The sequence below is a fragment of the Chrysemys picta genome, chromosome 9 (assembly GCF_011386835.1).
Source record: "Chrysemys picta bellii isolate R12L10 chromosome 9, ASM1138683v2, whole genome shotgun sequence".
Classification (NCBI taxonomy): domain Eukaryota; kingdom Metazoa; phylum Chordata; order Testudines; family Emydidae; genus Chrysemys; species Chrysemys picta.
In genome coordinates, this window is record NC_088799.1 from 949,741 (window position 1) to 974,946 (window position 25,206).

Here is a 25,206-nt window from a genome sequence, read left to right on the forward strand (position 1 = left end):
CATTTCAGATTAATTGAGCTGATGGATTGAAGCTGTGTTGCTAGGGTTTGTGTAAAATGCACTTGGAAGGGATTTGAGATGTTCAGATTATTGTAGCTGGTTTAAACTAAACTGTATTGGATCCAGCTTGTTTGTCTGTAAAAATGTTTGATTTTTTTTTCTGGTGGAAATTATGGAATAATGCCATTTCTTTAATAGGCAAGTGTGTTTATTCCTAAAACGAGGAGCAAATCAGCATGCCACTGATGAAGAAGGAAAAGACCCTTTGAGTATAGCTGTAGAAGCTGCAAATGCGGATATCGTAACTCTGTAAGTGGGTTTGATTAGGTTGAATTTCAGATTTTTTCCTGTATTGCTATACTCTGAGTCCTGTAAGCATATAAGAAATACTTGGATGAATTTATATCAGAATGGACAAACTCAAGGCAATCCAGAGAGAGAGGGCATAGTGTTCACTGGATGAACTGAAATAAGCCCTGAAAGAAGTATCTTTCATTGATGAAACTCAGAAATGCATTATAGTTTGTATTATGTTATTTTCAACATAGTCAAAATGACATTCTTGTCTTTTCCAAACCATAGGTTACGTTTGGCGAGAATGAATGAAGAAATGCGGGAATCAGAAGGACTTTATGGACAGCCAGGTCAATACTCTACTAATAACCATACTGAGATGCAGTATAAGAAATGCATTCAGGAATTTATTAGTTTACAGCTAGATGATTCATAGTTTTTGAGCAAAAGAAAATTAAAGTAGCTTCATACCACAGTGTTTTCATAAGCAACATATACATGGATGACATTTGATTGAAGTGGACAGTTGTATACTCTAAACAGTCAAGTGCTCACAGGTTGAGGAGGGAGGGTGTTTGAAATTCACAGTTGTCGTGGTACATGTTAGCACCGCTGTATGCAACTCTTTTTGCTGGTGGCCCTCCACACCATCTGCTGTGCAGCTTTCTAGTAACGTTCTGCTGAAACCCAGGCAGTGTTCAGCTGCTGCCCTCTAGCGGGATGGTTCAGCAGCAGTCGAGTTAATCTTATTATGGGATGTCTGTCTTCTCCATTAGAACCCCATTTCCTGAGGCCTACACAAGTCATACAAAATCACTATGGGCACAAACATCAAAAGAAGGGCTTCTTTTGCACTAATAATTTTTTTAAATGTTTTTTAAGTTGTACAGACATTAGACCAAACATTCATTTTTAAAGACACATTTTTGTACTATACAACTAAACCAGTACATTAGAAAAAACTGGCAGGCATTTGGTCCAATTGGTATTAAAAAGCAAAAAATCCCACTTGGCATATATGTACAAACAGCTCACGGGCAAACAACATTTACACCAAAATGTCTAAACTTATATTTATACAAACCACTTTTATTATTGGGGACTTATTTAAACTAATGCTAAAGGAAAGCAATAATAGAAATGAAGTTGGTTGACAATTATGGTACTAGTTATTGTTAAATCTGACTTAAATGGGCACCAGCCAGGGAATTTAGTTAAAGCAAAACCATCCTGCTTCAAGGGCTCGTTCCTGCAAAGTGCTAATCACTGTGGTGTTGATCCAACAAAGAACTTAAGCTTGTGCCATTCACTTCAAAGCGACTGCTTGTGCATAAGTGCTTTGCCAGCAGATCAAACCAAACATCAATATCCCATAAATACGCACATAAATCCTGCAGCTTAATCCAGTATTCAGAAACCTAGGATTATGTACCAATATTTCATAACAGACCTCCTTAAGGATGGATTTTCAACCATAACTCTGAATTTTCTTGGAGTTGTGGTTTAAGTTAATATTAAAGGTTTTTGACATTAAACTTGGCAGAAACCACCAGTCAAAAATGATGCAGGCTCTTCTGCTGAGTAAAGGAAAGTCCATCCCCTTTTTGACTGTCCAACATTCAGCCAGTGACATTAACAACTAACAAATTGTGTGCTGTTTGATTGACAGGCTACAGGTAACAGGGAACCTCCTAACTATTTAAAATGAAAATGAAATTGAGAACTAAAGTTAAAGAAAAAAGAAAGAAATGACCATCTAATTTCAAGGGTGGAATGCATTTGCTTTGAGGCAAAATGCTTGAATTTGGTAGTTCTAAAGTAAAATCTTTTAATATAAATTTTGGGTAAATTAACTGGCATGCCACAGGTGCGAAAGTGTTATAAATCAGAATTTGTATTTGTATAGTATGTAGAAAAAAGAGGTTTTTTGCTACTGAACGTTCCAGGGCTTGCGCTGGCTTTCGTTCATAACAAATACAGGCAAATTTTATTTACATAAAATGCATTGAATGTCTAACCTTTAACTTGAGGTGCCTGAAAATGGGAAATGTCTTCCCCAGATTTGTGTTCAAAGGATTTTTAGACAAAATTTTTTCAACCAGCTGGAAAACTCAGAAAACAGAGAATTTTTTTCATCAAAGACAATCTGAGGATTATCTATTATTTGTGTTATGGCAGCATCTCCAAGCCCCAGCTGAGATTGGAGACCCCATTGTGCTGGGCGTGGTACCTACAGTGAGAATCAGTCCCTGCCCAATCTAAATCAGCAAGACTGATAAAGGGAAAATAGAAGTGCAGAGAGGGGAAGTGACTTGCCTCAAGTTATGTAGGAGGCCATTGGCAGAGCCAGTGGTAGAACTTGGGTCTTCTTTCTTGTGGTCCAGCACCTCAGTCACCGGATCATGCTGCGTCCCTGGGAATTTTGTGACCAGCAGTATTTGATTAACTCAAAATATTTACAAATTATAATTAACGATTGGAATGTTTTCAATGTTAATACGTGTTAAGCCTGGCAAATTGTCATGTGAATTTACCAGCCTGAGCACAAAATATGTTCACCTTGCCTTTACTGTGATGATGAAGGCAACAACTTTGCAAGAGAGATGTATCTTAAAATGTCCTTGCCACCCTTACTCTAATAGTGCTCTACAGAGATGGTTCTGAAAAAGGTGATGGTATAATACTAGATTCTTTGATAATTTTCCTGGGATTTGGAGTTAGGTGAGGGTAAGTGTGGTGTAAGAGAGTCCTGATGTAAGCATGGAGCGATGTGAAGTGGATACTCCTGTACTTTAAGGTATGTCTACACTGCAGTCAGAAGTGTGATTACGGCTCAGGTAGGCATACCTGCGCAAGCTTTAACGAGACTGTGTGGCTAAAAATACTAGTGAAGGCGTGGTGGCACTGGCATTAGCACGGACTGTACAAACTCGCCTGGAACCTGGGGGTACGTGTTTGTGTTGCTGGACTGCAGCGAAGATCTGTGTTGCCAAGTTTTCACTGCTATTTTTAGCCGCATTAGCTAGATTAAAGTTACTGCAGGTATGCCTACCTGAGCTGCAGTCACAGCTCCGATTGCAGTATCCACTTACCCATGATATGAAGTAAGTGAAACCAACGATTAGTTTAGCTAAGTAGCATCAACATTTCTGATGTAAAAACATGATTGGTTTGACTGTTGATGGAACATACGCATGACTTCGCATGGTACAATGAGTCTTCCAAAATGTACTTTATGTAATGGGTATCAGCTGATTTAAACAGCTCATTCTACAAAATATGCATTGCTGGTGGTAGAAGCCATATACTCCATGGGTACTGTTCCTTGTATAATGCTTGAGAAAGCTTACCTCTTGGTGCTACAGAAAGTCTGTTATCAGGTGTCTGCTACCCTCTTTCCTGTCTTTTCTTAAATGTTCAATGTGTGCCTTTTAAGTTATTTTGCTATTGAATGGTTAAGCAGTGATATAGTATTTTTGTATTAAGAATCCGCACTTTAGCTACATTTTGCTTGGAAAGGGGCTTTCCAGAATTCATTTTTAAACAATGTTTTAAAATAATATTTACAAGGTTTACAGTATTAAGTATTTTCATGCAGTGTAAAAACTTAAGGAACACTTTATTTTACTCGTCTATTTTTGTATGCGATACTTTTTTGTTCTCATCCAAAATAGCCAAAAATAGAGCCAAAAATGTATCATGCACAAACCAGTTTTTCTTGAGAGGGAACATCAAAGAACCAAATGTGTTAACTGAACTGCAGCACTAGTTCATCCATGGAATCAATTTCTACTGTGTTGTTATTTTAATAACATGCATTAGACATGGTCAACTCTGACTTGTGTTCCTTAGTGTATATTCTCTAGATGAATGATCACGACTCCAGTTTTGTTGTATGCTTGCCTCGCCGTAGAAGTATTTAGCAGTAGCTGTTACGATCAAACACATGGTGTGTCTGTTCAGGTCTCAAAAAGTGCTTGGAGATAAACCTGAAAACGGAAAGGAATTTCAAGAGAAAGGAAGTTCCTTTTTAAAATGTGCTAGTGAAGAGTTGGGGAAGATTTCTGTATGGTTACATTTTATGTAAACCCCGCCACTATTCTAATTTTGTTCTGGCCAAGGGTCATAGAATCATAGAATATCAGGGTTGGAAGGGACCTCAGGAGGTCATCTAGTCCAATCCCCTGCTCAAAGCAGGACCAATCCCCAACTACATTATCCCAGCCAGGGCTTTGTCAAGCCAGGCCTTAAAAACCTCTAAGGAAGGAGATTCCACCAACTCCCTAGGTAACCCGTTCCAGTGCTTCACCACCCTCCTAGTGAAATAGTGTTTCCTAATATCCAACCTAAACCTCCCCCACTGCAACTTGAGACCATTGCTCCTTGTTCCGTCATCTGCCATCACTGAGAACAGTCGAGCTCCATCCTCTTTGGAACCCCCTTTCAGGTAGTTGAAGGCTGCTATCAAATCCCCCCTCACTCTTCTCTTCTGCAGACTAAACAAGCCCAGTTGCCTCAGTCTCTCCTCATAAGTCATGTGCTCCAGCCCCCTGAGCATTTTCGTTGTCCTCTGCTGGACTCTTTCCAGTTTGTCCACATCCCTTCTGTAGTGGGAGGGACCAAAACTGGACTCAATACTCCAGATGTGGCGTCATCCGTGTCGAATAGAGGGGAATAATCACTTCCCTCGATCTGCTGGCAATGTCATTTCTGAGAATCTCTGTTTTCAAATGAACACAATGCTAACCACAAAGTCACAGGAATGACACCAGTTTGGCACTGGAGAAATGTACATATAAAATGGCGGAAAGACATAATGACAATGTAACCTTCTACTCCCTGTCCCTTAAAGGCTCTGTAAAGTCATTTAAAACCATGCCATGTGGAAGTGGATGAAGGGAGAATATCTGCTTCCTTTCGCCAGCTAGCCAGAGGGAAGGGAGGTATCTGTTGCACACCACTGTAGTTGGTGAGAGAGGTAAACTTTTGGTTCCCCTCTTCTCTTACGTTGTGCAACATATAATGGAGTTGTCAGACAGGTAACAGCAGCGTTTGCTCCTTTCCTGACTGGGAAGGGGCAGGTTTTGGATGGCAGCATATTCCCTGCTTCTGCAAAGCGTTCCAGCACATGAATGGGGGGGAGGGATAGCTCAGTGGTTTGAGCATTGGCCTGCTAAACCCAGGGTTGTGAGTTCAAGGCAGGGGGCTGGACTCGATGACCTTTCAAGGTCCCTTCCAGTTCTAGGAAATGGGATATCTCCATTTCATTTCAATAAATTCCATGGAAAACAATGGCTGACAATTGCTTAGCTGCTAGTGTAGACAGGACAGGAAGAGAAACTTGGAACAAATCTCCTTTCCATGCTCTGCCATCTGCTATCAGCGAAATCATTTTCAGTACCCATTGAAGGGGGCTGGGTGATACTGCTGAAAAAAACATGGTCAGCAATGGGTCATTGTCTTTATGTAGAGAGACTCTCAAGTATAAGACAAAAACATGTTAAATATTGCATTTAAAAATAAAACAAAATGCCATTTTACCTATTAAAATACTAAAGCACCAGCACTTGCAAACTTTAATTTCCTCAGTAATGTAGGAATGTGCTCTGCTCTTATACTGTTGCTTGCTAAGAATTGTTATATTATGTACTAGCTGGTTATGAAATTTTTTCTTCATCCCTTATTTCTGCCATAGATCTACTTTCAAGGGGAGCCTCTGACTATTTTGTTTTTAAAATAATTTTGTGTATATGTTAAACATGTTTTTCTTTTCCATTGTTTTAAAATGCTTGCATCTCCTCTCTAATTCTGAACTTTCCTCTGTGTGGCTGCCTTTGAGGCGCTATTTTCAGGTATAATTTGGCTTTGTTTAATTTGCTTTTATAGAATGTGCATGTTGTTAACCAGTCTCTGTCAGCTTTCATGTCACCAATCAATTTTATGCCATATATGAACAATCTGTTCTACAAACATAAATGTTATGCAGTAATGACTAGGACATTTGTGAGATGATGCGTGGTGTTAGCCATCATGATAAATATTTTAGAAATATTTTCCTAATTTTTTTTTTCTTTTACCCAGGAGATGAAACTTACCAGGACATTTTTCGTGATTTTTCCCAAATGGCATCCAATAATCCAGAGAAGCTAAACCGTTTTCAGCAATCGGATTCACAGAAGTCTTGAATGTCTAAGAAGGAACCTGGTTCTTTTCTAATGCTTATAGAGCAGTGGCCTTTATTTTTTTAAACTGCTTTCATTATGCTTTTTGTTAGCTATTTGGTAGTCTGGATTGAGTGAGCACTCTAGTGTACCCTTCGGCAGGGTGGGAGGTGTAATTTGTTGCATGTGATTCAGGGTGAGTACTGCAGCAGCTGGAGATGGAGCTGTTTTAGCAAGGGATGCTCTGGTTGGAGAATGTTCTGTTTTGCCATGTGGAAGCAGGATTAGGTCGAGTCACACTTGAGGCTGGTGGAGGCTGGGACCGTTGCAGATCTCATAACCTGTAAGTGTGTGGGATGACCAGATCATCATTGCTTATGAGCAGTCCCTAGCAGCACAATTTCCCTGTCTCCCCCATTCTGCCTGGCGGCTATAACCCTACAGCTCCCATCTCTTAAGGCCCTTTCCCTCTCCGGTCTGTTTGGATGGGAAAGCTGGTGATCACCTGCCTGAACTTCCCTTCTGTACATCTGCCCATGACACGCACGATCCTCCATCCCCTCTGCCCTGGTGTGCTACTAACACAGGAAATGAGGTTGTTGTTGCAGGCTCTTTCACAGCTGACTCCTTCCAACAGTGCAGGCCACTAGGCCAGTGACTGCTGTCCTGTCACTGTAGGTACATGTTCTGGAGGACCAAATGTCAGAGGAGCAGCTACTTTCCTTTTTCACATTCAGACGTGCTGTGAATAAAGTTGCTTATTTGATTGATTCTCTGTGGAACTTTCCCTTAGGAGTAAATTTGATCCCCTAATGCCATCAAGTTTTGGTTTTAATGCATTCAACTGACTGACATCAAAATGAATCTCAAAAGCTGGAACTAGGGAGTAGAAAATAAATAGTGAGCCAAGCAAAGCATTAACGTAGGACAGTCATACTAATGAAGGTTGCCTCTCCCACCAAGCTGTTGTCAGGATTGTTCCCAATAAAGAAATATTAAAACACTCACAAGTGATGTAGCCGTCCTACACTGGGGGCAATCAATGCTTTTTCCCAAAGCCTGCCATAATATAGTCTGTGTACTTACTTTCTAAAATAGGGCATGTAGTAGAAAACCTGGAAGTCTTACTGTACCGCTGCTCTTAAAAAAAAAAAAAAACAAAAAAAACAAAAACAAATCTAATCTGAAATGGTATTCGGTTGGCAGCAACAAGAGCTTTTCAGTGGGCTCCACCCTGCATTCTGTCAATGTGCACATGTACGCGATGCATCGAAATACAGATTTATCTGTGTATTTATAGTATATAGCATATAGATAGATAATTCACACCTGAGCCCCAAAAGCATCTCAGACTTTCTTAGTTATTGGTCCTCCATTTGCTGGCACTTTGGACAGGATTTCTAGGTTGGTCTTCCAAACTACTGCAGATTTCCTGTAATCTGCCTCAACTATTAGAACAATGTGCTATACTGCTGCTAAAATTTACTTTGGAAATAAGAGAGATTTTAAAACATTTGCTTGTTACAATGCAAATACAGAAGGGGCTTTCTAAATGTATGTAAATTAAGCTTTTCCAGGCATGTTACATTTCAGACAACTATTTTAAATATTTATCCTTGTGCATTAAATATCTAATCAGAAATAAAATATGTGAAAGATCTTTGATACCAGAATAAGATCTTCATGCTACAGAAAGTGTCCAATAGATTGTGGTAAATGGGTGAATTTTACAGTCTCATCATTGCATTATTTGTAGCCTAATTACTTTAAGCAAAGTAAATGGTGCCCATTTTAACTGCATTTAATTTGCATAGTAATACATTTGAGGTTGCTTACAAATCAGTGTCGTAAGCTTTAACAGGAATGACTTCCTGTAGAATGATTGCATGCTCTCTGATCTGTCATGTTAACTAACATTCTATCTTGAGTAAAAGCTTCCACACATACAGTTGAGACGCTGTGTAAGATACGCCCAGTATAGAGTACACATTTTAGATACAGTTTTGTCTAGATGCCTTGTCTTGCATTACAAGTAATGCTTGGTGTACAGTGAGAGTGACTATATAGAAAAGCTGCCCGACGCTTCAGGGCACGATCACTGTCTTTATTCCGTAGTACTGAAAGATATTGGAAGTCTCTCCTCTGAGATGCCCCATGCCATATCTCCACCTTTGTGACCACTGGCAGCATTTCCTTCCCAATCACTCAGGGCTGCTGCTGAAGCTTGCAAAAGGATTCCCTCTAAAGCACAGCTGTCTTCCTCTGTAGCTGTGTGGGGCCCCTGCTGTGTTCCCAGCTCTCCTCAGTCAGTAGCTTTTGATACTGGGTTTATGCTAAATTGTAGAATCTGCTTGGATTGTTCGTTAATGTGTATGATCTGTAGATCGTATCAGAGTGCTCTGACAGACGCCCTGGAGTTTGTAAAAACTTGGGAAGTGGTTTTGGCAGCCCAGGCTATGCAGTGTAGTTCCTTGGCCAGGTATGTATGCTGAGATGTGCAGTGTAATGTGCATTCACCAGAAGAGCATTTTTGTGATCAATGACACTGACAAAAATAGACCTGCTGTGAAGCTATCTGGTGTCTAGGAAGATCAAGTCTTCAGTTAGCAGGACGAAGGACAATTGACCCTCTGGCTTTAGAGATGGTCCTTGATGGGCAAGTCTATAACTCCTGTGCTGCTGTTTTGCTTAGTAGTATTAGGAAATTCCCACGCATGCTACGAGGTGAATCTGAATATGACTTGAGTAGTGTGCATGCAGTAAGACTCCATCATGCTTTAGGATCTGCTGAACCAGGTGCCAAGTAATGGGAAAGTTTAGTTCCAGTTCATACTTTCATATATGTGTAGAATACAACTGGCCTTAATTTGTGGAGAAGGCAGCAGTATTTTCTTAACACAGTTTAAAATAAATGTATCATTATAAAATGTGAATTCCTAATATTGGCTACCACACTGAAGGCTTTTTTTAATCTTTATCCTAGCCAGGGCCAGATGTGCAGAAAGACTTTTGGAATGAGTAAATATGGAAAAGCACATAATACATTTTAGTACACTTTTTGTTTTGACATGACTTACGTAGGTTATCTGCTGGTTAAAATGGTGGCTGTAATGTTTCATTACAATCTATACTTGTTTTTAAGGCTTCCTGTTTTCTGTTACTGTCGGTACAATGATTATCTATTCAGGTATCTCTGTACTGTGCTGAATTTTATGCTATTTGACATATTGAAATCATTATCCTTTTCCTTAAGTTTGAGTGAATCCAGTAGGTGGTAGAAGTCTTGCTTTGCTTTCACTTGTGTTGCAGTTGGAACATGCACTTCAGTTCATTAATACATGGTAGAATTTAGTTTCCTCGCCTGTACAATTGGGACTTAATCTCAACTTCATTGAAATCAGCGGGAGCCTTCCCATTGACTTCACTGGACTCACATTATGCTCTTAATGATTTATAATGGTCATGGTATGTTGGAAGATATTGTCTGTGTCTTCCACTTGTAGGGATTCATTTTCACTTGCTTTACATGTAGACAGGGCTGATGTAAACAAACCACCTCCATGTGCTATTGGTTTATCAGTAAATTCTCCATATAAAATGGAGAGTCCTTCTTGTTCTGAATCATGACTTGTACCCACAGCGTGTTTGATGTATACCAATTATTTGTAAGCATTGGTGCAAGGGATATATGAGAACTAGAAGAAGTGTAACATTTGCTATGATGTTTTGAGTGTGTATAGACAGCTGCTGGGAAGCATGGAAATCCTGTTTTTAAACAAACGTGCATGTGAAGTATGCATTTTAATAAAATCTCTGAATGGCACAGAGAACATAAAAGGACCATTTCATAGAATTCCAAATAATGTACTAGTGCCTTGAGTCCAAGGCATGAATATTTGAACATCAAAAGGATTAGAACTGATTAAGATACTGAAAGCATTTTAAAAGCCAATTCTGAAAACATCCACTATCCATCCACTTACGGATAGGTAAAAGAATATTTTCCTCCGTTAAATACAATGCCATGGTTGATACTCCTTTGCACAGAGTTCTGCCTAACCCACACAGGTCTCGGTATCAATATCTGGTTTGTACAAATGGACACTTAAAACAGTCAACCAACTATGTACAGATATGATGTGGGGAGGAGATGAATGTACTTTTTATTTGCATTTCCCCCTTTCCCCATTTTTTCTTTAGACTATTTCTTCTCTTTTCCCGTGGAAGGAGATGGTAAGAGAGGAAAATTCCCACTTGATTTTTATCTTAAGATCAGAATTTTCCCCATGTTATGATAGTAATTACTGAGGAATCAAACCATGTTTCCTCAAACTGGATGGTTATTCTGTTTGGAGTGGTAAATGACTTTCTGTATCTATCCCTGAGTACATCTGTACTAGACGGTGTTTTTGAACCATTCCAGTAGTAAATGCTTTTATTCACTTGTGATTTTTTGTTTGTTTCCTAAATGCATAATTGGAAAGAATGTATAACCAGCCCTACTTTGCATTTAATAAGTCTATAGACTTTGTATCAAAAACTTGAATGTAGTTTTATTGTAGTTTCATTGTAAATGAAGAAAAATACATTATCTTTATAGTTACTCTATGTACATTATGTAAGAACTGTAAATACTATACTTGAATAAAGACTTTGTATGCTGCAGAATCCTGGTGAAATGTGTGCATCTGTCAAGGCTTTGCCACACTCTTGGAACTAAACGTTAATACATCTTAAAGCAAGTAGCCTTCAATTGCTAGTTTGGTTGTGAGCTACACCTACCCTTGGCATATTGCATTTGTGAGTAAAAGTTCAGCAGTGGCCGGTGCTGTGGCAGAGTAACGCTTCCAATCACTGCGTCGGGAAGGAGCCTCTCCTGCAGAGCTTAGGAATTTTGCAGAAGGAAAATTCAAATTCTTAGCTGCTCAAATCATCCCAGTTTGCAGTTTTTCTAAATGAAGTTTTAATTTAAAGAGCAGATTATTTCTGATGGATTTTGAAAGAAGTTGTCCAGCCTAATGCAGAGGTGGAACAAGTGTTGCAGCCAATCTGAAACAAAACTGGGAAGAATCCTCCCAGACATACTATAGATGGGGTTGGTAGCGCTGCCTATTATTCAGGTTGCCTAACTCTTCCCATTATAAGACCCTCTTTTCTGTTTAAAATTTTACCAAAACGTAACGGTTTGGGCTAAAATTTTCCATGCCAGGTGTCTGCCTCAGGATTTATTTTTTAAATTCAGCCCAAGCAGTTTGGCTGTTTCTGAGAACAAGGCCAGAGGAAAATAAATTGTTTTGCTGATGTTACAAAATTCTTGATCTTTTCTTTGAAATGTTCCCACACCCTGATGCTTTAGATTAGGGAGCTGAACTTTGGCAGTGGAGGGGGGTCTTTGTGTGAGGGATGTGCCTTTTGCCTTCCCCCGTGGAAAAACTACCCAAAATTGGCCAAGTTATAAGGCTTTGAAAAATGGCAGGTGTCACGTACTCAGCAGAGACTTCTTTGATTTTTTGACAGCTGAAACCTCTGAAGATTGTGTCCCTGCTGAGCATGCTGGAGTATCTCACAGCTCCTAGTGCATGCTCTATGGTCAGAGAGACTGAATATGCTCTGGCAGGGTGGATTTCATTTAAATCAAATTGATTTAAATCACTAGTCAGGAAGCCTCAATTTAATCATGGATTTCTACATATAAGTGCATTCTTGTTATAACAATACATATTCTTCACAACTCAGATATAGGTTTCATTTTTAGAAGGTACACACTATACATTTTTAAACTGATTTATTTTGAAAACTTTTCAGATTAGTTTTACAGCTATATCAGAAAATGCATGATCGGTTATTTCATTTACCAAAGGTAATTGAAGCAGATATTTATGAAGTCATTGGGAGGTGAACTAGCTCCAGTTCAACAGGTTAATCATTAGTATTTGGAGGATTTTCTTGCCATGCTGTATTAGGAGGAGAACAGCACCAGACAGACATTTAAATGGTTTTATTTAACTAAAACAACGTTATGTATTCTAGATTTTTTTCTTCCAACAGCAAACATAATATTTTAACAAAACAAGCATGAATTTTTGAATTTAGTTAAACATTCAAGTTTTTTAAAATCAAGTTTGTTTTTGTTAAAATTGTTTAAACTAACAGTTAAATTAAATATTTAAAAAAAACAACATTAAAACGACTGTCAGCCGGGTCAACCCGAGAAACTTAAAATATTGGCCTCTGCAGCTAACTCTGTCATCTTCACCTTCATTTTCCTGCTTGTTCATAATCTGGAAAAGAAAAACAAGCTTTCCTGCTTTTTCAGGTCCCAAATGATTTCTCAATTTGGAATGAATTAGTCCAAAGGAAGAAAATATTCTTTCTACACCAGCAGAAGACGCTACTGCTGTTAAAAATGAGATTATCACTTCCACAGTCTCTGAATCTTAGGCTGGGTCTACACTACCTGCCTGAATAATCGGGTAGAAATCGACCTCTCGGGGATCGAGTTATCGATCCCCAAATCGACGCTCTTACTCCACCAGCGGAGGTGGGAGTAAGCGCCGTCGACGGGAAGCCGCAGAGGTCGATTTTGCCACCGTCCCTACAGCGGGGTAAGTCGGCTGCGATATGTCGAATTCAGCTACGCTATTTGCGTAGCTGAATTTGCGTATCTTAAATCGACCCCTCCCCCTCCCCCCGGTAGTGTAGATGTAGCCTAAGTCTGTAAGTGACTTCCTCCAGTTCACTGGTGTGACTTTCTTTAAAACATCATCCACCTACATACAGTTCTTGAATAGTTCTTACTGTGCACTGGGCAGTATAGTATGGGGAGGAGGTGAGCAGCCCGCAGTGGTGAAAGAACAGGTCAAGGACTTTAGAAAAACTGCACAGGCACAAGTCCATGGGTCCAGGTCTAATGCAGCCAAGGGTGGAGAGACAAATCCACACACTGAGAAGTGCAAAGCTAAGCATCTCTGCTGGTACCTTCTGGACGGAGCACGGAGGCCCGTGGCGTAGACAAAACGATTAATCTCAATACTCTCTACAGAAGCCCCTGGAGCCCCAGAAGCGGGGGTCCCTAACCCCTGAACTCTTGGCACTCCTTTACAAAACTTTTCTTAACCAGGACATACTCTACTGTCTCGTAGTCTAGAATCAGAATTAATAATCCCTCGGCCAGGCGGAGGCCAGGGGCAGTGGGAGGGACAGACCCGCCCGCTTTAACCGTGTCAAGCCCTGGCCAGACCCGGCACAGACCGGACCGGGCTCGGCAGCGGCGTTTTTCTTACCCCGCCTCTGCCTTTGTCCGGCGCACGAGGCGAGCTCTGGCGAACTTTCCCCGCGCGGGGGCCGAGCGCTGCGGGCTGCGGCTCCGCCCGGCCCCACGTGGCTCGGAGGCGGGGCCGCTCCCCGCGCAGCCCGGCCCCTGCGCGCCGCCATGGCCCGGCTGGGCGCCCTGCGCCCCCCGCCCTGCGCGCTGCTGCTGCTGGCCGCCGCCCTGGGTGTCTGCGCCTTCTACTACCTGGGCGCGGGGCGCGAGACCTTCTCCAGCGCCACGCGCCGCCTGCGCGCCACGCGCGCCCCGAGCCCCGCGCGCCCAGCCCCGCGCCCGGCCGCGCGCCGCTTCCACCTGCTGCTGATGTTCACCAAGGCGGCGCGCAGCCCGGCGCTGCAGGCCCGGGGCCAGGCTGCGCTGCGCTCCCTGCTGCGCCACGCGAGCTTCGAGCCCGGCCAGGTTCTGCACCTGCACTTCGTGAGCGAGCCGCCCAGCCGCGAGATCGCCCGGGGGCTGCTGCGCCCGCTGCTGCCGGGACTCCCCTTCCAGTGCCAGGTAGGGCCGGGGGGCGCGGGGGTGCCCTGGGCGGGGGGCGAGGCCTGGGCCGTTCCATGACACCTGTACCCCAGGAGCTGGTGCCCAGCCACTCTCCCGCCCAGCGCTTAGTCCCGGTTCTTTGCCGGTGCTGCACGCCCACTAACGAGACCTTGCTCATAGACGACGAGTCGTCTCCCGAGTCCCAGCCGGGGAGCGGGTGGGTCAGGCAGAGCAGGAGGGCGCCTGTCCCTTGGCTTTTTATTCATGTAACTCGGGAATTTCATATTATCCTTATAAACCTTGAATCTCCCTTTTAAATCCTGTAGCACGCTGGTCTCATGTGGCAGTGAGTTCCACAAGTTAATTCTGTGCCACTGAAAGCATTTGATTTGAGTTTTAAATATGTTGCCTTTTAGTTTCCTTGGGCGGCCTGTAGGTGCTGCTCCCCTTATTGAAATAATAGCAACAGGGGAACCTCTCCGCCAGCTTCAGGCCCCTCCTGGATTGCATCTAATGCCTGGCCCTCCCCGCAGCGATCGGAAGGACTCCTGGGGCTGTTAGGAGGGCCTGGCAGTCTAGCCTGAGGCTTTCTCGCGCTGTGGTTGCTGGGCCCTGTCTGTGCTGGCGAACTGGTGGCGCAGCCCCCAGCGAGCCTGTGACGCACCGTGTGTCCACGCTCAAACGTGCTCCCCGCAGCGCATGGGATCGCCCCAGGACGTGGACCAGACTCGCTCTGAGCAGGCCCAGCCACCAGGCAGGCTCCTCTCTGCCTGATCCAGTGCCAGTGGGGCCTGGCTGCGGGTGACACATCCCCAGCCGTGCAAACGTTCCTCTTCCTGCCAGCTCCCACACTTGGGCACTGCTTCCCGTGCCTGGCCGCACATCATCTCTTCTGAGACCCGTCTGATTCCTCCGCCGGTGGGGTTGCTGCCTGTTCTCCCATCGCTTGGGTTCATTGTAGCTTTGACCGGCAGCTCTGGGGCTGGCTCTGGCCTGCCTAAGGGGGGGACCATGTGGAAGAGGGAAGCTGGGAGGAGTTGGCATAGGAATGCACACATGTGAATGGGGACTCGGGTCTCACCCTCATGTTCCGTCACTGCTGCTCCTAGCCCAGGTCTCGGGCAGTCGGTCCCTCCAGCCTCCAGTGCTAGCCTGACCCACAGCATTGAAAATCACTGCGAGGGGGGCACGGCCATCTTTGTGTCACAAGCTCGGAGCCGTGGCTCTCGGGCGCCTACAGAGGCTGCCGGAGCATCCTGTCCTGTCCCGCCTGCTCGCACCTTGCTACAGCCGCCTCCGAGTGGGGGCAGTGCCTGACTGTGGCTTGTCCAGTGCTGTGTCCTGAACCTCTCCTGCGAGCAGAGAGCTGACCGTTCGGCTGGCCTCTCTGTGGGGAGAAGGGCCAAGAGCGGGGCTGGCACCGGCGAATCCTGGCATTCACCCAGTCCTGAGGCAGAGTTCCCTGGTCTTCCAGAAGCCACCTGCCGGTAACTGGGGGAAGTGCCCAGAGGCCGTGTGGATGCAGGAGAGTTGTGCGCACTGGAGCCCCTGGCAACATGGTTACTGCAGAGACGCTGCACAGCGGGGGCTCTGTTCTTTACTATAGTTTCAACCAATTTGCCTGGTACTGAAGTTAGGCGTACCAGCCTGTAATTGGAGTCTTTTTAAAAAATCAGTGTCACATTAGTTACCCTCCAGTCATCCTGCACAGAGGCTGATTTAAGTGATAGGTTACACACCACAGTTAAGTATCAGGGGGTAGCCGTGTTAGTCTGTATCTACAAAAACAACAAGGAGTCTGGTGGCACCTTCAAGACTAACAGATTTATTTGGGCATAAGCCTTGTTGTTTTTATACCACAGTTGTTAGTTCTGCAGTTTTATGTTTGAGTTCCTTTAGAACTCTTGGGTGAATGCCATCTGTCCCTACTTGCTACTGTTCAATTTATCAGTTTGTTCCAAAACCTCCTCTATTGACACCTCAATCTGGGAGAGTTCCTCAGACTTGTCTCCTAAAATGAAAGGCTCAGGGTATGTCTACACTACAAAATTAGGTCGAATTTATAGAAGCCGGTTTTATAGAAATCAGTTGTATACAGCTGATTGTGTGTGTCCGCACAGAAAATGCTCTAAGCGCATTAAGTCGGCGGCCCGCGTCCACAGTACCAAGGCTAGCGTCGACTTCCGGAGCGTTGCACTGTGGGTAGCTATCCCACAGTTCCTGCAGTCTCCGTCGCCCATTGGAATTCTGGGTTGAGATCCCAATGCCTGAATGATGCAAAACAGTGTCACGGGGGGTTCTGGGTACATGTCGTCAGGCACCTCCCCCTCCGTCAGAGTAACGGCAGACAATCGATTCGCGCCTTTTTACCTGGGTTACCTGTGCAGACAACATACCACGGCAAGCATGGAGCCCGCTCAGCTCAGCTCAGCTCACCGTCACCATATGTCCTCTGGGTGCCGGCAGACGTGGGACTGCATTGCTACACAGCAGCAGCTAATTGCCTTTTGGCAGTAGACGGTGCAGTATGACTGGTAGCCTTCATCGGCGATCTGGGTGCTGGCAGACGTGGGCCTGGCAGACATGGGGCTGCATTGCACACAGCAGCAGCCCCTTGCCTTTTGGTAGAAGATGGTATATTACGACTGGTATCCATCGTCATCGTACTGCAGTGGCTGTCAATCATGGGCACCTGGGCAGACATGCTCAGTCCTATCAAACTGTCTTGACGATGATGGCTATCAGTTGCAGTGTGCTATTTTCTGCCAAGCGCCCAGTATTTTCTGCCAAGCACCCAGAAGATGCCGAGGGCTATCAGTCATGCTGCACCGTCGTCTGCCAGCTTAAGATGTAAAAAATAGATTTGTTCTGTATTCATTTGCTTCCCCCTCCCTCCGTGAAATCAACGGCCTGCTAAACCCAGGGTTTTGAGTTCAATCTTTGTGGGGGGCCATTCTGTGTGACAATTGTTTGTGTTTCTCCCTGATGCACAGCCACCTTTGTTGATTTTAATTCCCTGTACCTGTACGCAATGTCGTCACTCGCCCCTCCCTCCCTCCCTCCCTCTGTCCGTCAGATACTAGTTTCGCGCCTTTTTTCAGACCAGGCGCCATAGCACTGGGATCATGGAGCCCGCTCAGATCACCGCGGCAATTATGAGCACTATGAACACCACGCACATTGTCCTGGAGTATATGCAGAGCCTGGACATGCCAAAGCAAAACCAGGACCAGCCGAGGAGGCGATTGCAGCACGGCGACGAGAGTGATGAGGAAATTGATATGGACATAGACCTCTCCCAAGGCACAGGCCCCAGCAATGTGCAAATCATGGTGTTACTGGGGGAGGTTCATGCCGTGGAACGCCAATTCTGGGCCCGGGAAACAAGCACAGACTCGTGGGACCGCATTGTGCTCCAGGTGTGGGATGATTCCCAATGGCTGCGAAACTTTCGCATGCGTAAGGACACTTTCATGGAACTTTGTGACTTGCTTTCCCCTGCCCTGAATTGCCAGAATACCAGGATGAGAGCAGCCCTCACAGTTGAGAAGCGAGTGGCAATAGCCCTGTGGAAGCTTGCAACGCCAGACAGCTACCGGTCAGTCGGGAATCAATTTGGAGTGGGCAAATCTACTGTGGGGGCTGCTGTGATCCAAGTTGCCAGGGCAATGAAAGACCTGGTGATATCAAGGGTAGTGACTCTGGGAAACGTGCAGCCCATAGTGGATGGCTTTGCTGCAATGGGATTCCCAAACTGTGGTGGGGCGATAGACGGAACCCATATCCCTATCTTGGCACCGGAGCACCAAGCCACTGAGTACATAAACCACAAGGGGTACTTTTCAATGCTGCTGCAAGCCCTGGTGGATCACAAGGGATGTTTCACCAACATCAACGTGGGATGGCCGGGAAAGGTACATGATGCTCGCGTCTTCAGGCAGTATGGTCTGTTTCGAAAGCTGGAGGAAGGGACTTTCTTCCTAGACCAGAAAATAACCGTTGGGGATGTTGAAATGCCTATCGTGATCCTTGGGGACCCAGCCTACTCCTTAATGCCATGGCTCATGAAGCCGTACACAGGCAGCCTGGACAGTAGTCAGGACCTGTTCTACTACAGGCTGAGCAAGTGCCGAATGGTGGTGGAATGTGCATTTGGACGTTTAAAAGCGCGCTGGCGCAGCTTACTGACTCGCTCAGACCTCAGCGAAAAGAATAATCCCCATTGTTATTGCTTGCTGTGCGCTCCACAATATCTGTGAGAGTAAGGGGGAGACATTTATGGCGGGGTGGGAGGTTGAGGCACATCGCCTGGCTGCTGATTACGCGCAGCCAAACACCAGGGCGGTTAGAAGAGCACAGCAGGGCGCGGTGCGCATCAGAGAAGCTTTGAAAACGAGTTTTGTGACTGGCCAGGCTACGGTGTGAAACTTCTGTTTGTTTCTCCTTGATGAACCCTCTGCCCCACCCCCCCACCCAGTTCACTCTACTTCCCTGTAAACCAACCACCCCACCCTCCCCTGCCCCCTTCGAGCACCGCTTGCAGAAGCAATAAAGTCATTGTTACTTCACATTCATGCATTCTTTATTAATTCATCACACAACTAGGGGGATAATTGCCAAGGTAGCCCGGGATGGGTGGGGGAGGAGGGAAGGAAAAGGGCACACTGCAGTTTAAAACTTTAACTCTTATTGAAGGCCAGCCTTCTGATGCTCGGGCAATCATCTGGGGTAGAGTGACTGGGTGGCCGGAGGCCCCCCCACCGTGTTCTTGGGTGTCTGGGTGAGGAGGCTATGGAACTTGGGGAGGAGGGCTGTTGGTTACACAGGGGCTGTAGCGGCGGTCTCTGCTCCTGCTGCCTTTCCTGCAGCTCAACCATACGCTGGAGCATATCAGTTTGATGCTCCAGCAGCCGGAGCATCGACTCTTGCCTTCTGTCTGCAAGCTGACGCCACCTATCATCTTCAGCCCGCCACTTGCTCTGTTCATCCCGCGATTCAGCCCGCCACCTCTCCTCTCGTTCATACTGTGCTTTTCTGTAGTCTGACATTGACTGCCTCCACGCATTCTGCTGTGCTCTGTCAGCATGGGAGGACATCTGGAGCTCCGAGAACATATCATCCCGAGTCCGCCGTTTTCTCCTTCTAATCTTTGCTAGCCTCTGCAAAGGAGAAACATTTGCAGCTGGTGGAGGAGAAGGGAGAGGTGGTTAAAAAAGACACATTTTAGAGAACACTGGGTACACTCTTTCACGTTAAATTTTGCTGTTCACATTACACAGCACATGTGCTTTCGTTACAAGGTCGCATTTTTCCTCTTCTATTGAGGGCCTGCTGGTTTGATGTGAGAGATCACTCACGCGGTGCCAGGCAACAGATTTCGGCTTGCAGGCAGCCATGGTAAGCCACAGTCTTTTGGCTTTTTTCACCTTCTTAACATGTGGGAATGGTTTCAAACAGTAGTGCCCTCATTTCCCATACCAAGCACCCATTGGGTTGGCTATTTAAAATGGGTTTGCAATGTAAAAGGAGGGGCTGCGGTTTCCGGGTTAACATGTAGCACAAACCCAACTAACCCCCCTCCCTCCCCCACACCCAATTATCGGGGATGATCACTTCACCCCTCCCCCCCACTGCATGGCTAACAGCGGGGAACATTTCTGTTCAGCAGAGCAGGAACGGGCACCTCTGAATGTCCCCTTAATAAAATCGCCCCATTTCAACCAGGTGACCGTGAATGATATCACTCTCCTGAGGATAACAAAGAGAGATAAGGAATGGATGTTGTCTGCATGCCAGTAAACACCGGGACCATACGCTGCCATGCTTTGTTATGCAATGATTCCAGACTACGTGCTACTGGCCTGGCGTGGTAAAGTGTCCTACCATGGTGGACAGGATAAGGCAGCCCTCCCCAGAAACCTTTTGCAAAGGCTTTGGGAGTACATGAAGGAGAACTTTCTGGAGATGTCCCTGGAGGATTTCCGTTCCATCCCCATACACGTTAACAGACTTTTCCAGTAGCTGTACTGGCCGCGATTGCCAGGGCAAATTAATCATTAAACACGCTTGCTTTTAAACCATGTGTAATATTTACAAAGGTACACTCACCAGAGGTCCCCTGTGTGCCCTCAGGGTCTGGGAGCATGCCTTGGGTGAGTTCGGGGGTTACTGGCTCCAGGTCACTCTGGGGAAATCAAAACCGGTTTCTCTGCTTCCTTGCTGCTGTGAGCTATCTACATTATCTTCATCCTCATCTTCCTCGTACCCCGAACCCGCTTCCCTGTGTGTTTCTCCAGTGAAGGAGTCATAGCACACGGTTGGGGTAGTGGTGGCTGCACCCCCTAGCATGGCATGCAGCTCCGCATAGAAGCGGCATGTTTGCGGCTCTGCCCCGGACCTTCCGTTTGTGGTAGGCTTGCCTTAGCCCCTTAATTTTCACGCGGCACTGCTGTGCGTCCCTGTTATGGCCTCTGTCCTTCATGGCCTTGGAGACCTTTTCTAATATTTTGCCATTTCGTTTACTGCTACGGAGTTCAGCTAGCACTGATTCATCTCCCCATATGGCGAGTAGATCCTGTACCTCCCGTTCGGTCCATGCTGGAGCTCTTTTGCGATCCTGGGACTCCATCACGGTTATCTGTGCTGATGAGCTCTGCGTGGTCACCTGTGCTCTCCACGCTGGGCAAACAGAAAATGAAATTCAAACGTTCGCGGGGCTTTTTCTGTCTACCTGGTCAGTGCATCTGAGTTGAGAGTGCTGTCCAGAGCGGTCACAATGAAGCACTGTGGGATAGCTCCCGGAGGCCAATAACGTCGAATTCCGTCCACACTACCCCAATTCCGACCTGCTAAGGCCGATTTTATCGCTAATCCCCTCGTCGGAGGTGGAGTAAAGAAACCGGTTTAAAGGGCCCTTTAAGTCGAAAGAAAGGGCTTCGTCGTGTGAACGTGTCCAGGCTTAATTCGATGTAACGCTGCTAAAGTCGACCTAAACTCGTAGTGTAGACCAGGCCTAAGGTGTGGGAATCTCCCTCACATCCTCTGCAGCGAATACAGATGCAAAGAATTCATTAGCTTTTCTGCAGTGGCCTCAAGAGACTTGTGCTCTGTCCCGGTTCCAAGTGCTCCTCATAACGCAGTCCCCGCTCTGACAAGCTGGTCTAGCTCATTCCACCACCGGTCCGTACAGCTACCCCGGCCCAGGGCATGCAGCTGATTCCCAGTGGCGCTGCCAGCTCCCGGGGCAGAGGCAGTGCATTGGCATGGTCTGTAACTCTGGGTTTCAGAGGTGTGAGCTAAGGGGGCCCCAGGGCCCGTCGGGCTCTTCCAGAACGTTGACAAGCGCTGCTGAGTGTCGGAGGGCGGCGCTCAGCGCTGCCTGGGGATCAGGCCCCTCCGGCTGATGGGTGAATTCGAGGGGGGAGGGGCAAATGTAAATGAGAACGGGCCTGAGTTTCCTGTTTTGCTCACTGGAGGGTGAATGTGCTGCTGACTCTGGGACTCGATCACAGCGTGTAAGGCTCTTCCTGGGGGAAAACACCCGCTCCTGAAGGGCTCTTGGATCTGGCGGAGAAAGGCAGAACTAGAACCAAGGGCTGGAAGCTGAAGCCAGCCAAATGCAAATGAGTAATCAGGCAGTGACGGTGATTAGCCATTGGAACAAACTCCCCAGGGAAGTGGTGGATTCTCCATCTCTCTGTGTCTTCAGACCCAGGCTGGAGCCTTTCTGGAAGATGCTGTAGCCACACCCAAGTTACTGGGCTCAGAGCAGGGGTGGCTGGGGCGTGCGATGGCCTGTGCTGCACAGGAGGTCAGACTAAGGTCCGTTCTGGCCGTACGCTCTGAGAGTCAGAACGTGGCTCGCTGTGGAATGGGCACAGGGGAGAAGGACAAACGTAAATGCGCAGAGATTCCAGGAAGCTGCTGTTTCTCTCTGTCCGTCACTTTAATTGGAAGGTGTAAAATGTATTTGAACAGTGGGGAATGCGCCTCTTTCTAATGAAATTAGAACGGAGCTGGTGAGACGTCATTCATTCCTCTGATATTCTGAAAGCAAGATCCTCTTCTTTGCCGACGCTTTCGGCTGAATAATTCATCGTTGAATAACCTGTGATCAAAGAACGCTGGTAGGAAACAACTACAGTTTGTTAAACCATTTTCTGTCTTGTTGGCTGGTGGCCCGGGGAACTGTAGATAGCTTTCAACCTTCTCTGGCTGCTGAAAACACTGTGCAGAGGATAGAGGGGGACGCTGCATACAGAGCCATCCGTCTGGACTCTGCTGGCCTGGCTGGGTTCATGGGTATGGAAAACAGAGCGAAAGAGAGAGACTGCCGGGGAGTGTGACTTGCTCCTTGAGTGCGTCCAGCGCACGTTCCAGCTACTTGACTGACATCTTAGCCGGGGCAGGGCCTTCGCTAAAGGGTGGGTCGGGGGATGGTCATGCTGAGACTGAATCCCAGCGCTTTTGTACCTGATACCTGGGAATCCTGCAAACCCACTTGCTCCTCAGAGCGCCCAAAGCAGCTGATTTCCCCTGTGGCTGTGGGCAAGTCGCCTGTGCAGTGCGGCAGCCCCTGCTCCTTGGACAATGGGGTGAGTTCCCCTCCTCCCGGGCCGGGGTGCTGAGATCCTTGTTGAGTCACAGGTTGCAGGGCCAGCAAAGGACCATTGTCATCATCTGAGCTTCTGCACAGCACAGGCCAGAGAACGGCCCCACAATAATGCCTAGATCGGAGCATTCAGAAAAAATGCAGGCTTCGTTTCGTAGAAATCATAGAATTGTAGGATTGGAAGGGACCGCGAGAGGTCATCGAGTCCAGTCACAGAATCATAGAATCTCAGGCTTGGAAGAGACCTCAGGAGGTCATCTAGTCCAACCCCCTGCTCAAAGCAGGACCAATTCCCAACTAAGTCATCCCAGCCAGGGCTTTGTCAAGCCTGACCTTAAAAACCTCTAAGGAAGCCTGCACTCAAGGCAGAACTAAATATTCCCTATCCGGCCCTCCATACAATTTTGCAACCCCAATGTGGCCCTCAGGCCAGAAAGTTTGCCCACCCCTGTTCTAGACCATACTTGACAGGTGTTTGTCTAACCTGCTCTTAAAAATCTCCAATGATGGAGATTCCACAACCTCCCTTGGCAATTTATTCCAATGCTTAACCACCCTGACAGTTAGGAAGTTTTTCCTAATGTTCAACCTCAACCTCCCTTGCTGCAGTTTAAGCCCATTGCTTCTTGACCTATCCTCACAGTTTAACGAGAACAATTTTTCACCCTCCTCTTTGTAACAACCTTTTATGCACTTGAAAACTGTTCTCATATCCTCCCTCGGGCTTCTCTTTTCCAGACTAAACAAATCCAGTTTTTTCAATCTTCCCTCACATGTCATGTTTTCTAAACCTTTAATCATTTTTGTTGCTCTTCTCTGGGCTTTCTCCAATTTGTCTACATCTTTCCTGAAATGTGGCTCCCAAAACTGGACACAATACTCCAGCTGAGGCCTTATCAGTGCCGAGTAGATTGGAAGAATTACTTCTCGTGTTTTGCATACAACACTCCAGCTCTCAGAATGATGATTGCTTTCTTTTGCAGCAGTGTTACACTGTTGACTCATCTTTAGCTTGTGGTCCACTATGACTCCCAGATCCCTTTCCACAGTACTCCTTCCTAGGCAGTTATTTCCCATTTTGTATGTTTGCAACTGATTGTTCCTTCCTAAGTGGAGTACTTTGCATCTCTCCTTATTGAATTTCATCCTATTTCTCCAGTTTGTCCAGATCATTTTGAATTTTAATCCTATCCTCCAAAGCACTTGCAACCCCTCCCAGCTTGGTACCGTCCACAAACTTTATAAGTGTTCTTTCTATGTCATTATCTAAATCATTGTTGAAGATATTGAACAGAACCGGACCCAGAACCGATCCCTGCGGGACCCCACTCGTTATGACCTTCCAGCTTGACTGTGAACCACTGATAACTATTCTCTGGGAACCGTTTTCCAACCAGTTATGTACCCACCATATAGTAGCTCCATCTAGGTTACATTTCCCTAGTTTGGTTGTGAGAAGGTCATGCGAGACAGTATCAGAAACTTTACTAAAGTCAAGATACACCACATCTACTGCTTCCCCCCTATCCACAAGGCTTGTTACCCTGTCAAACAAAGCTATCCGGTTGGTTTGACACGATTTGTTCTTGACAAATCCATGCTGACTGTTACTTACCACCTTATTATCATCTAGGTGTTTGTAGATTGATTGCTTAATTATGTCCTCCATTATCTTTCCAAGCAGTAAAGTTATGATGACTGGTCTGTAATTCCCCAGGTTGTCTTTATTTCCTTTTTTATAGATGGGCACTAGATTTGCCCTTTTCCAGTCTCCTGAAATCTCTCCCGTCTCCCATGACTTTCAAAGATATTCACTACTGGCTCAGCTATCTCCTCAGTCAGCTCCTGGAGTATTCTAGGATGCATTTCCTCAGGCCCTGGGGACTTGAAGACATCTAACTTCTCCAAGTAATTTTTAACTCGTTCTTTCCCTATTTTAGCCCCTGAATCTACCTCATTTTCACTGCTGTTTGCTATGTTTAGGCGTCCAATCACTGCCAACCTTCTTGGTGAAAACCAAAACAAAGAAGGCATTTAGCACTTCTGCCATTTCCACATTTTTTGTTATTGTCGTTCCCACCTCCTTGAGTAAACATTTAAACATTGTCAGTGATGGAAGATCCACCATGACCCCTTGGTAAATTGTTCCAATGGCTAATTACTCTCACTTTTAGAAATTTATGCTTTATTTCCAGTCTGAATTTGTCTAGCTTCAACTTCCAGCCATTGAATCATGTGTGACCTTTCTCTGCTAGATTGAAGAGCCTGTTATCAAATATTAGTTCCCCATGTAGATACGTCATAGACTGTGATCAAGTCACCCCTTAACCTTC

At 45.8% G+C, this 25,206-nt stretch overlaps 2 protein-coding genes across 9 annotated transcripts in view; both read left to right on the plus strand.

Annotated features, from left to right (window-relative positions):
* Positions 1 to 11,123, plus strand: part of ACAP2 (ArfGAP with coiled-coil, ankyrin repeat and PH domains 2) — a 128,335-nt gene extending 117,212 nt beyond the window's left edge. For all 7 annotated transcript variants that reach the window (XM_065557453.1, XM_065557454.1, XM_042843844.2 and 4 more), the window contains 3 exons: positions 199 to 309; positions 583 to 644; positions 6,376 to 11,123. In XM_065557453.1, coding sequence (XP_065413525.1) covers positions 199 to 309; positions 583 to 644; positions 6,376 to 6,479 — 277 coding nt within the window. In that variant the 3' untranslated portion in view covers positions 6,480 to 11,123. The remainder of the gene's footprint in view (positions 1 to 198; positions 310 to 582; positions 645 to 6,375) is intronic.
* Positions 11,124 to 13,831: 2,708 nt separating this feature from the next.
* The window catches only part of XXYLT1 (xyloside xylosyltransferase 1), a 96,738-nt gene continuing 85,363 nt past the window's right edge, over positions 13,832 to 25,206 (plus strand). The window contains exon 1 of one of the 2 annotated variants that reach the window (XM_024111360.3): positions 13,832 to 14,280. In XM_024111360.3, coding sequence (XP_023967128.3) covers positions 13,888 to 14,280 — 393 coding nt within the window. In that variant the 5' untranslated portion in view covers positions 13,832 to 13,887. The remainder of the gene's footprint in view (positions 14,281 to 25,206) is intronic. The other variant, XM_065557465.1, reaches the window with a different exon arrangement.